The sequence below is a fragment of the Aquila chrysaetos genome, chromosome 6 (assembly GCF_900496995.4).
Source record: "Aquila chrysaetos chrysaetos chromosome 6, bAquChr1.4, whole genome shotgun sequence".
Lineage (NCBI taxonomy): Eukaryota > Metazoa > Chordata > Aves > Accipitriformes > Accipitridae > Aquila > Aquila chrysaetos.
This window is the reverse complement of record NC_044009.1, coordinates 29262715-29276326: the sequence shown is the minus strand read 5'-3', so window position 1 is coordinate 29276326 and position 13612 is coordinate 29262715. Positions and strand designations below refer to the sequence as shown.

The window sequence follows — 13612 nt, the reverse complement described above, 5'->3', positions numbered from 1 at the left end:
TAAAAGTCATCGTGTGCAACAGAGGAGGAAAATGAAGGAAGACCTGACAGCATTAAGAAATGTCAGTGCACTGGTGACCAGCTCTCCACAATAATTTCAGTATTTGGTGAATGTGGTCGAATGTGCCCACTATATGGGAATGCCATTACTCCGGACAGCAGAATAATTAGTATTCCCAGACTCGCTGTTTTTCATATTGTGCATTGAGGAGAGAAAATGGGTAAGGAAAGAAAGCCCACAGGTTTAGGTTGAGAGAAATGAGATATCGAAGGATGTTAAGGGCATCCTCCCACTTATCTATATTGATGTACAAAAATATATTTTAGGTAGCAGGTGTTCCTAATTCTTTTTTAGCACAGAATCAGAAGAGGAACACTACTTCACAAGACAGATACTGTTTACAGAGGCATCTTGCAAATACATAAATGGGTTAATTATTGTTTAATAATATATTTTCTATTGCTTTAGAACAGTTGGAACAAACAAACAAGACAGCAGAGAAGCAACTACCTAACGTTGCAGAAATTTTTTTGAGAAATTGATTAATTCAAACTACCACCGTAACTGGATCACTAATATTTTAAAAAAACAAACTTTCTTCTGCTTGTTTTACTCATGATTTTCCCAAATAATCCCCAACCCCCCAAAACTGCCCCGACACAAGAGAAACAACCTCCACACAAAACAATTTCCTAAGTATGTCAGTAATACATAACTCCTGCCAAATGGACTATATTCAGTTGAGATTCTGAAAACATTGTTAAAAAAGCCTTCTTCTTTCTCTAGATTTTTTAAGAAATATCATATCCTTTGGGAGGAAACATATTCTGCTTCTCTGAAGGTGATGTTCACTGTTAACATGCTACTAATCTTGTCTTTCTTCCAGCTAATATTTGCTATCCTCCAATACAAGGAGCAAGAAGTTTAGTTAAAAATCTAGTTCATTTAAAAGAATGATTGAAAATAAGATCAAAATGACTATTAACAACCGAACTAACATAGGCTGGAATTTGAAATGACTGTAAAATAAATGCAGCTGTTATTTTTCTGTTTTTATTAAATTTGTACTTGCAGAATTTAGACTAACAAAAGAAAACTAAAGCTGTTTTAAAAAGCAATAGAATTTAATTAATTTCTCAAGTTATTCTTCTTGAGGAATAATGGAGTTTTTCACTTACCAATTTAGCCTCAGACTGCACTGGCTGTGGGGAGGAAGGCCCTGGGATTCCTGGGATACTAGGCACCATGGTGACAGGTCTAACAAGCTGACCAGATAAAGTATAAAAATGAAGAAAACCTGAGTATGTTATCATAATAGAGAGCACATGACAGCACTACCCTCTGAAGCCAAAACAGCTATCAAGCTGCTTAAAATGAAGTTCTGTGCTTATGCAAATCTGCTCCACTTTCAAATTAATATAGCATCATGCTTACTTACTGGAACTGCAGCAGGGACATGCACATTAGAATTTGTGATAGATGCAGGAATAGCAACAGGCATGGTTTGTCCATTAGGAAGATGTAACAGCAGAGGAAAAGGACCTGGAACTGGACTGAAAAAGGAATGAACTATATAAAAGAAAACTTATCCAGAAAAGAGAACAAGTTTACACATTATTTTAAATTGTTTTTTTTGTTTACAGTTGTAATGTAATATTTATTTGGAGATCAAAAAATATGAACTTAGTAATGTAGAGAACATGGAATTATATTTCACATGTAGTGAAAGTTGTATGTTTCATATGTAGTAAAGCACCACATTACACCAAAGCATCTCAAATTTGTACATTAACTGCATAAACAGTAACTGAAAGTAAGCAAGACAAAATATTTTCAAATTCTGTAAGAAAACATTTTACTAAGATTTATGTAACTTACACTATTGGTCTGTTAGAGGATGGAGCCTGGGTAATAACAGTACTAGATGTTGGTGATGGTATTGCCTGCTGAATAATAACACTTGAGTCAGAACTTGTAAGTAGTACATTAGGAACCTGTAGCGATGCTGGACGAACTATCGTTGATGTAGGCTGTGCAGTCTGCTGCAGTGACACTTCCTGAGGAAAAACAAAGATTAATCAGTTTGTAAAATACAATTATAGACCATTAATTCCGACTGTTAAATGAACACAGTTTGATGGAACAAATCAGAATTTCTATAACATTATGCAAGTAGAATCACTTATACAATTAAAAACATCAAAAAATCCCCAAACCTTCAGATGAATCATTTAAACCAAACTGAAATTGTTCCAACGACACAGATTTTAGTTTTATGACAAACCCTGGCTCAATTTATGCAAAGCCCACTATTACTCATAATTCAGTTTTGATCAGGTTGGGTTTTTTTGCCAAGAAAGTCATGGCGCTATCAGCACCATCATGTCTACCCACACTCTGAATAAGGAAAACATTTTATGGTGTCCTTATGTACATTTCAGTTTCAGTCCATTGTTCCAGATTTAAACAAAAGAGAAACAAAAGAGTTTTATGGTTCAGTAAAAAGGAAAAAAAAAAAAAAAAAAATCTGTCTTTTTTTTCAGCCTTTATCCCTTACCCATGTACTTCTCTTAACTGAAGTGCTACCAAGTTAAAAATACCTGAAGTGTTACATTCATAGCTTTGCAAAATATATGAGTATCCTGATGCAGAAGAAATGATTTGAGCACAGAAATTAAATTTCCTCAGTTGCAAGTAAATAGGAGACAGAATTGACTATAGTTCTTAGCAATCAGGTAAAGGACATTATCAATTAGAATGTAGTACCTGCATTTGCTGTTTCTGAAAACCTAGAAATGCCTTATTGTGAGCAATGCCTTCCTTCTCAGGAGATCTTTGATATTGTCAGACAGCAGATTTACTTTCAGACAGGATTTTTCCAAGTTAGTAATTCTTTTGACACTAGCTACTGCAATCAATGGCACATAAAACTACACTCTTAAGACCAGCAAGACTTTAGTTGCTCCACTGTTAAACCAAATTCAGAGAACATCTCATACCTGTGTCATATAGGCTACATTGATTACCATTTGTCTGAATTAAGCTTAAGTTTTTAAAATTCATCCACAAAGATTTAAGCAGTAAGGACTTAGTTGTCTTAAAGATTTTTTTTTTCTTTTTATACAACCATTGCAAAATGCACGTGCTCCTCTGAGCACTTCATAGAATTGTAAGTGGGCTGGCAAACTGCGGGCTTTAAAAAAGAAAGGACTTTAGATGATGAAATTTTCTCCCTTCAAAAGCTCAGAGGCTAGATTTGTCATCAGGGTTCATTAGTTCATTCAGGCTTTTCCAAAGGACCTAAAAGACTATTTATTTACAGTGAATGAGTTTTTGGAGAATAACAGTGAGCTGTACTGAGGAAAGCAAGAATTTTTTTCTTTAGTATCAATCTGGTATATTTATAAATGTTATAATATCTGAACACAGTGCCTAGAATTACAGAAGAGCATTCAGTCAAAAGAAGAAAACATCCAGTATGAAATTGCAGAAACAGAATTAAAAATTGGGAAGAGCTGACTAATGCATATTCTCTAGGACAGGATTAAACACTCCTTTGCAAATAAGGGATTTGGTATTAACAGCTATACAGATCTTATTCAGTGAGAAGAGCCACAGGGAAAACATAAAGGAGACCGAACTGCTTGACTGGGAAATTAGAGGAAGGTATAAGGGGAGAATACTTGCCCTGATAATCTTTTGGCAATGGTCAATTCGGAAATTAATATTGTGTCATTCTTCACTGGTTTCAGCTTTACCCTTTCCTGCTTGCTGTTTGCCACTATTACCCATCATGTTACTGTGAGCAAGGAGCCACTAGAAAGTCCATTCCCACTGTAGGGATCTGACACAGGAACACCCATGCTTGCCCCTAACAGCCAACAGAGGTTTAAGAGCTCTTTTTCTTGTTCTTCCTTTCACCTGAAACACCTTCATACATGGCAACCACATAGATATAAAGGTATATGTATAAATTTAAATGTAGATATGTGAAGACCACAGAACAAGTGGCTATGGCAAAGTAAATCTGATTTCCATAAAAAAGGGGAAAAAGACAGTCAGCTAACAGCAGCCATGGAGCCATGTATATAGCTTTAATACAAAAATGTAAACTAACCAGATATTCACACATTCTCAACAACAGTAATGCCATAATAGCCCCTTCTGTATGGGTTTGTGCCCGTGGCTTCTGTAAGTACCTGTGTGTGGGGGTGGGGAAATAGCTACCAAAATACAGAAGGCCAAGAAGAAAAGTGCTGAGAGGCAGTGTGCAAAAATCTCCCAAGAACAGATAAGCTCCAGAGAATACCGGCCCTGTTAAATTTGCAATGATTCATAAACTCAGAACACCAGCTGAATCTGTACGCTAGCATGAACATGCTGTACAATTCAGACAACATCTAAAACCATGGTGGCTGCTATATGCGAACAAAGACTACAGGATTATATATACATCTGATGAAAGAACGGACCCCTTGAAGGACTTTCATAGAATCACAGAATGGTTGGAGTTGGAAGCAATCTTTAAAGATCATCTAGTCCAACCCTTCTGCCATGGGCAGGGACATCTTTCACTAGATCAGGTTGGTCAGAGCCCCATCCAACATGACCTTGAACACTTTCTGAACACCCATCTAGAAGTCACTGGCATGTCAGTACAACCTTCTACCTCTGGGCAAGCAGCTGGGTTTGGCCTCCCAACTGTTGCTGCAACCAGGTAACTATGTATGAATGAGCGAGTAAGTTATGCCACTCTGTGAATACTTATTGGCCATTAATAACAACAGCTTAATTGATGGGTGTTCTAAAAATACCAGCTGTAAAACTGGGTCTCGCCCTGGCTTGTTCCCCTGCTAGGAAAAAGGCAATTTGCAACTTTTAGACAAAGTGATCTATGGAAACCAGATTTCAGCAATGGTCAGAAGATTAATGTATAAAATTCTGAAATAAATCTATGAAATTCTGAAAACAGAAACCTCACATGCACACAATTATTTCTGTGTGTTATTAAAGATAGCATTTGTGCTTTGTTTAAAAGACCAGAAACGATCCTCAACCATTAAAGGAATAACACATTTACTGACAAGTGTGTTTACACAGTTGAAAACAAAGTATTTTCAACTTCCTCTCTACTTCTTACACTAACTTGCTCTATGCTACACTGAAAAATGCAAGCATGTGCTAGTTATTGCAACAATGTGATGGTAACACAAGCTGCAGATTGAAGTATGGATTTAAAGGAAACTGACATTTTATTAGCATATAAAAACAAAACCATTGCCACACCAGTCTGATAGAACATACTAATTGGTCATCAAAGCATTGCACTAATCAAGTATAAATTTTGTCTGAAATGAAATAGTTTGTTAATATATTCTGCTAAAGAACATGAAAAACAGAGATTAATTTGCAATCATGAGATTAAGACAAAGTCATCTTACCTTTATCCACCTTCACAAGAAAGAAGTTTAAGCCTATTCAAAGATATTAGAGACTTATTTAAAGGACCTCTCCAACTCTTTTATTCTTGAACTAAAAACCACTGAATTGGAAAATATATTACAGAACAGGATAGTTACTTTATTTAAGTGTTTTCAGAGATGCATATTTGCAAGTATTTTGTATCTAAAAGCAAATATCATGCAATAACTTCCTAATGCTATCAGTGAATACACAGAATTCTTTATACAGAAATGTAGATGGCCAGAACTAATACTGTAATTGATTACTACTGTAAGAAAACAATTGGTTTTAAAATAATTAAGTTAGGCAATTATCTATCTGGCAACAACTAAGCAACTTGTGAAACTGTCACCCTTTGAAGTACTATTAATAAGCAACTATGAGTTTGAAAGTTCTCAAGGAATAAATTAGGTTTCATTTGCTTATTATTTTAAGGCAAAAGGCTTTATATACTTCTAATGATACCTTGATCTATTCAAAGGAGAATATCAACACTTATTAAAGGCTAATAGAACTCAGGGAACTCTCGGAAAACTAGGAAAAGAATTAAGCATAATTTTTTAAGAGTCTCTAAGAAATTCCTTTGACAACTAGAAGGAAAATTAGAACTGTCTTGCACATACATTAACAGGCTGTAATCATTTAAGGCTACTAAAATATATTCTGCCAATGAAATGGTTACAGTGGCATATGTATTTTAAAACCAGCTATGCCCTGAAAAAAGCCCTTTCCTCCTTCAATACATCTATAGAAGGAGAATATAAAAATCTAACTGAGAAAACAGCAACACTCTGCTCACATTTCTCAACTTCTGCAGGCCACATTCAGCAGCAGCACACTCCAAGCAGCACCCTCATCCTTGCTCAGCTTGTCTCTACAATCAGACATCAGAACAGCATTGAGCAGCAGCAGCTTTTCACTTCAGCACTGTTACAGTGACAACACTGAAATTACATCATGAATGAGACAAGTTTATAAGTACTGCCAAGCATTGAGATATAATTTTCACTTGTAATGATGCTAATGAGATACTGAACCACTACTGTATAAAGATATTAATATTATCTCCTGCCAAAATCAGAGTACTTAGAGTAAGTATTTGCAGTGAAAAAATAAACTAACCTCTGAAATAAAGAAGAAATGAAATAAAGAAGACTTAAGATTTGGACTGTGATTTGCTTAATCCAAGCAGCTCTTTACATGTATTCCTTCAAACTACTTTTACTATTTTTGAGACTACACGATTGCCTTGATTGCCTATGATTACTCATCCTTGCTAACTAATAAAACTCAGCGAAGCTTTGTAAAGACAAATCTGAATTTAAACTCTCTTAAATTTTGGTCACACACTTAAGGCTCTTCTCATACTGGTGTCTGTTGGCAGGATAAGAGAAGGGGGTGCAAGTTGAAACCAGAGAGGTTCAGATTGGATCCAAAGAAAAATACTTTCACCACAAGGACAGCCTGGCATTGGAATGCGTATCACTGAGAGGTTGTGCAGCCTCCCTCCTCAGAGGTTTCAAGACCAGACTGCGTAAAGCCCTGAGTAACTTGGTCTGACCTCAGAGCTAACCCCTGCTTTGAGGAGGAAGTTGGACCAGGAAATCCTGCAGTCCTTTCCAACCTGAATTACCCTGTGATCCTAAAAAGTCCTGCTGATTTTTGGGAATAAGGTATCTAAGTCCCTCAAATGCAGACTGCCCACTGAAGATGCACATAGAAAAAAGACTGACTAGAGCAACCATATTGCTTTATTATGTTCTGCTCCTAATATTTTTATTTATTGAAGTAGGAATAGCAATAAATTAGTTCATTTCACTGATTTTGCTTCGTTTTGTGTTCTTCAAGAGAACTCCACATGATGAAAACACTGCAAGTCACATATCGAAGTTATTACTATTAAACCATTTATTTCTTCTTTAGAGCAATAGTTCTAAAACTGGTTTGACTGCAACATCCTCTAGTGACAGAAAATACCTTAGTCTTCTATGAATATTCAAGTAAACACTAAACAAGCAAATGCCTGAGATCACCACTTTTAAACATACTGCTATAGCTTAAAGAGTATAAAATTTGAAACAAAATTATCTGGTGCTTAGCTTTGAAAGTCAGCCCACTCATCTCTGTACGTTTTTGTAGAACATCCCCTGCTGTTCTACAAAACAATTTATGGTAAAACATAGGATAAAAATGTACACACGAAGAGTAGCAAACCGTTGACAATATTTAAAAAAAAAAAAAAAATCAAAGAAACTAAACTTTCTTTGCTTTATGAATGATGATGCATAAAACAGAATAAAGGGCCCCTTTAGCATTTTCTAACACAGCATGAATATTAAATTTGGTTTCCTTTCTAGCTTTACTGGATGGCCAGTGTGAGGCAAAGAAATAATTGCGGTGAGCAAAGCTAACTAAAGAATCGAACAATTAAGTATATATCCACAGGAATATGGCAAACAAAAATTCTTTTCCTTTCAACCATTTAAGTAGTGTGGCTACCATCGTGTACAACAAACTTGCAGATCATTAGAAGATTCAAAAAATAAATTCCAAAACAAAAAAAAAGGTTCTGACCTTTTCATCATTGGTAGTAGACTCTGGATGAGGTAAAGGACTATCTTGATGAGTTGTCTCTACAACAGAAGGTTCTTCAATTTTATTTCTTATAATTGGTGTTGCAAGAGGAGACAGATCTAGAGGCATCTAAGAGCAACAGTGTAAAACAAAATTACTGTAATTACTCTCTAAAAAATTAAAATACGCAAGAAAATGTAAACAACTAAAGAGAAATATCAGCCTTATAACAACAGAGAGGTGCTGATGTTTGGAAGATCTTGATGCAGATGCATTACCAGTCAAGGCTATTTTTCCAGCATCTGCACGAACACCAATCTTCAGTAATGCTTGGTCTTTCAATACCAATGTGAAACTAAGTATTTTCTTCTTGAGAATTAAAACCACTCTTAAAAGTTTCCCTTTCCCCAAAGTCACAGGAAAATTATAGCTGAGGAAGGACTGTGCTACACTTAAAAATTACAGTTAAAAGAAGGTATTATCCTTCTATAAATTATTATATCACATGCTACAAAGCACAAAATCCTCACTATACTTCCAAGTTAAGAAAGCTATGGTGGACAATTAATTTCAAACTTATTGCAGCAAATAATTATTGAAATAGCAAGTTTTATGTTACTACACAGATAAAATCCACCAGGACATCTGAAATACCACAAAGAAGTTAAGTTACAAAATTACTTAAAGCAATACTATAGATTTGAAAGCCTATACTCCGTTCTGGTCTGCTATACAAATACTTTTGAAAGAAACTTCCCCCAAAGCTCATCTTGTATTTACATTGTTCTAGATGCTTTTTTCAATTCAATTCAATTCCTAGTTTTCCTAAGGAATATATTACTAATGGGCAGAGAAGACTGTTAAAAGTGGAATCTCTTTTCATACCACATCTGAATATGAAATACTACAGAAAAAATCCCCAACTATCAACGCCCTAGAAAGTGTGCTATTATGGTAAATTTTTCCACCCCTTGCCATGATTGCTTATGTATATTAATCAACCAGAAATATGGCAGGACTGTGTTTCTTCTCATAACACACAGGGCAGCTTGGAAAATTAATATCAATGAAAGAAATTGCTAAAATGTTCAAAATATTTTGCAATGCCTATGACCTCCTCCAAGGCAGTGGTGAATTACACAGAAAAGACAGTATTAGTAAATCCAGAATTGGTATCACCATATGTAGTGTTTTAAGAACAGTTAGCATACACAAATTAAAAAAAAAATTAAAAATAATGATTTGGTATAGTTGTGGTAACAAAGCAAGGGTGAGGCTTTGTCAGGAATGGATAATAATCCATCCTATTCATGAGTACCTATTAAAATCTTTACTGAACCAAAGAAAACGCGGATACTGATTCTACAAAATCTGTATACATGAGTACAAAAAAACATTTTTTTATCACTGCCTCTGGAAGTCAACCAGGTAATCAACCAAAGGCAAAATTTTTCAAAGGGGACATTGAACAAAATTTTTCATTTGCAGAAGTGTTTAAATGTTTGGGCCCCTAACCAGTTATGAGTGGGAAGTACAAAAATAAATAGAAGAAACAACATTTAAATGTATGGGAAGTTCCTCATAAAAACATGAAGTTGCTAAACAGATACAGTCCAAATTTTTCCTCTATTTCGATCTGTACATTAAGAAAAAAGTAGATGTTTAGGTTGTGATCAATAATTTCTCAGCAAAAGTATATTCACTATATGTTGAAATCAATTATAACCAAATTACTGACACTTCTTTAAATTTAGTCAGTATTTAACTCTCATTATCATGACTATTGGTTCTTCGAATAACATTGTTATTTTAAAACTAATCAAAACAGTCAGTGTTCACATCTATTCTTTTCACATAGGTTTCTTGCAAATGTGTGTTTTTCTTTCTGCAAAACCTCTTTACTTTTCAGAATTATTTTTTGCTTATTCAGGGCCTAATAAAATTTCAATCAATGCTAATGATTAACTTCAACAGATATAGACTAGATACTTAAAGAATTAAGAAAAAGTCAATGTGTTCCATTGTCCACGCTAACTATGCAAAATTAATCAGGTAAACTAACCTTCAGAATAGCAATCTTAGATTTGTATTATCCCCATACAACATATACAAGCAGCTGGCAAATGATTATTGGTATAGTTTAGAAGGCAATACATAAATCCAAAGTTTGCTTTTTAAAATGGAATTTCTGATACGAAAAAAGTAGAAGCTCTGAGAAGAAAAAGTTTTTGAACATACTTTCTTAATGTCATCTTCAGAAGCCTTTTTAAACTCATTTTCAAAAGGACTTGCTAATTCATTGAATAAGCCCACTTCTTCACAGTTCTTCAAGAATCGAGTTGGTGTTGGAGTCTGATCTGAAATAAAGCGTACAAAACCCCCAAAATTTTATTTTTAAAATACCATTTATTAACCTACTTATCGTAAATATTTTTCAGAATAAAAGCAAATAGAAAGAGACAACGTGGTTAAGAACTCTCTTACGCATTGCAAGCAAGCTCCTTCCTGCCTTGCAGGGAGGCCAACCAGAAGGCATACTCCACCTGCTGGAGACAAGCAACTGAAGTTTGCAAACCAGTAAGCCCCTTATAGTTTTGGGAGGGTATCAAAGCATTTCTTCTGCCTGTGTCCAGAAACCAGAGGGAGCTATTCTCAAGTGCCTAGTCTAGCATAGCAGATCACTTCAGTGAGCAAGCAGGCTCTATTTTCAGATATAGATAAGGCCTACATGAAGGCTTTAATTAAAAAAAAAAAAAAGAAAAAAGAGAGAGAGAGAAAAGTGCACACCTCACAGACAGTTTACTCCTTTCTTCTGATATTGTGAAAAGAACAGTGATTACTTTCAAGCGTGTGGAATTTCTAAAAGGAAGTGTGATATTGTACACAAGATTGTATTGACTCCTATGATGCCTGTATAGTCAAGCTGGAATCATAAGACTTCTGCTATCTGGGTGACTATTGCATGAAGCAATTTCAAAAAAGCCTTTCTATGAAGTTTTTGGCACTATGTAAATTCCCCCTTTTTCACTTACCAGGTCAAAATTAACCACATTTGTCACAAAGTTACCTGCATTTAAAATATTGTAAAGTGGTATTATGTGCATCTTGCTAACGTAAGCTGGCGTTTACGACTAACAGCTCATATGCTGGAATGTGGCTGCAAAAACAGACACTGCCATGGTTTCATTCTCAAAGACCTGATTATTTGACAGGTCCCCTTTCTTATGGTAGAATTGCTGAGGATCACGTTTAGAATTTTAAAATGCGTAACTGCTGATTTAAGAGTAACAATTTTTTTTGTCTCCTAATCCTAACAAATTAGCCACTGATAAGGAAAAAAAATTCAGAAGAAGTCTGAAAGCCTTTGTGAAGTTCATTTAGGCTGTTCCACCACTGAAAAAAAACCAGTCTGACAGTAACTTTAGAATAATTAGCATGTGCTATCTTCATTCAAGAACTTTAAAATTTATAATGCAATCAATCATCCATTGGTGATTACTTCTGATCCTGGACAAACAAACAAAGTTAGTTACAACTGACCAAGGGTATACCATGAATTCAGAGGTGGAAATACAGTAAAAGTATTTTGAATTGAAGTTAAAATTAAAACAAAAAATTTTTATCTTCTACTATCCCATTTAAAGAATACTAATTACCAATTCATTCTTTTCATGTCACCATAGTATGTAAAAAACCACTACATATTTTAAAATTGAAGAGACATGTAATATCAACGAATAATTAAAACTTAAATACAGTTTAATCTACTTATAAATCCTGTTAGGCATAGCCTTTGTTAGTGTGTGTTCTTACTGAATGCTTATTACATAATTTAATCAATTATTAAAGTATTGACAATTGAAAAATACTTAAGATTATATATCAGATCCAAATAAAAGTTACTTATGGAGAATAATACTGGCTTCAAATTCTGACAAAAGCTAATTATGTGAGAAATATTGCCTAAGCACACATTGCAGAAAACTATAGTGAAGAAAATGTTTCATATTCTCTTATCATAAGTCTATGCATTATGTAAAGAAAATACATAAAATGTATGCCCATTCCAGCAGAAAAGTGAATAAACTAGTTATAAAAGCATATACTAACCAGCCACAATGACACTATCATTACGAGCCGGACCAAATTTCAGTGTCATCTCATGTTTATGTTTATGGACAGCCAAATGATCCTCATTGGTAAAACGCTGCAGCGGAAAGTTTTAAGAAACAGTTGTAATTTTGAGTGTGAACAAAGTAAATGCAATTCTACAGAAAGTAATTTTTACAACATGTAAAATTATCTTTACTACGTTAACACACAACCCTCTTAGGCAGATATATCTCATTCCTTGGTCAACAGTACCAAGCAGAAATATTATAAAACTCAAATGATGTTCATAGTAACTAAATAGTAATGATACCAGGGAAATGGTAGTGTAAGTACCTGCATTCATCAAAAGTCCAAGATAAAATTTCAGAGTGCTGCAGACTTCATCAACTGTTAGCAAACAGCCATTTGCTACACTAATGGATCTTGACAATGTTTAGTAATTGATTACCACTATTTGATTTCTGTATTGTGTGTATTACCACAATAATTAAAATTGACCTGTAATCACAAACACAGACTTCACTGTATTTAATAGCATAAAAATAAAATAAAGCATAGCTCCTGCCCCTGACCATTTACTACATAAAATAAGAGGCAGATAGAGTGGGAAACACTAGAACAATGTCAGACAACTGAGAAGCTGTGAATGAACTAAACTTACCAGCATTTTAAAAATATCTCAAGTTTTCAGAATTATGCCAGTTTTGTGCATACTTCCCCCAAAATCTGGGGTACATTCTTTAAAAAAAAGCAGTAAGCAGAAAAAGTAAGTGCTGTAAAAAGACGATCTTACTTTTACTATCTTGAAATTTGCTATGCATCTGTATTTGTGAGTGAAGTTTTTCAACTGAGATAATGTAAGAAAATGTTTCCCAAGATGCAGGTTTCCTAAAAGGAACACATTTTACAAAATACTCAAGTTCTTTTCTTTGTGAACATTTAAGTCCCAAATTATGTTTCTGATTATTCCTCAATAATTTAAGTCATTCCACTTGTATCTTGTAACAGATACACATCAAGTGTTGTCTCTCAGAAAACAATACGGAAAGCTTAGTTGACCTCAGAGTACAGTCATCCAGAATATTTCTGTGAGAAAGGACATGTATATGGGGAGCTGAGAGGGAAATTAAAAATGCAGGATCACTGAAAGACTGGTTGATACAGTCCAGACACTTTTTTTGTTAGAGCTCTGTTGCCAAGGATTCCAAATGGCCAGCTCTCCATAGCTCCTGTGCCTTATCTCTAGATACAGCATAAGCCAGGAACTTTGGTGTTCTATCACACTAAGAGACTTAAGTACATCTTTCTGTCCCCACTATGTGATGGACAGGCTCCTTCAGAGGGAATAGGATCTCCAGATCCTGACTCCCTCTCTGTATTCTATAGTATGAGCTGGCATCTGGAGAAGCCTTGCCCATTTTCAGGACATGAACTTCTCACTTCTTCACTGGAATCAAGGATT

At 34.8% G+C, this 13612-nt stretch overlaps 1 protein-coding gene across 9 annotated transcripts in view; it reads right to left on the bottom strand.

Annotated features, from left to right (window-relative positions):
• The window catches only part of ATF2 (activating transcription factor 2), a 53038-nt gene that overhangs the window by 27631 nt on the left and 11795 nt on the right, over window positions 1-13612 (bottom strand). For 7 of the 9 annotated variants that reach the window (XM_030017323.2, XM_030017320.2, XM_030017324.2 and 4 more), the window contains 6 exons: window positions 12148-12244; window positions 10276-10394; window positions 8038-8166; window positions 1879-2057; window positions 1439-1553; window positions 1179-1265 (listed from right to left, as the gene is read on the bottom strand). In XM_030017323.2, the coding sequence (XP_029873183.1) occupies window positions 1179-1265; window positions 1439-1553; window positions 1879-2057; window positions 8038-8166; window positions 10276-10394; window positions 12148-12244 (726 nt within the window). The remainder of the gene's footprint in view (window positions 1-1178; window positions 1266-1438; window positions 1554-1878; window positions 2058-8037; window positions 8167-10275; window positions 10395-12147; window positions 12245-13612) is intronic. The other 2 variants (XM_041124498.1, XM_041124499.1) reach the window with 2 other exon arrangements.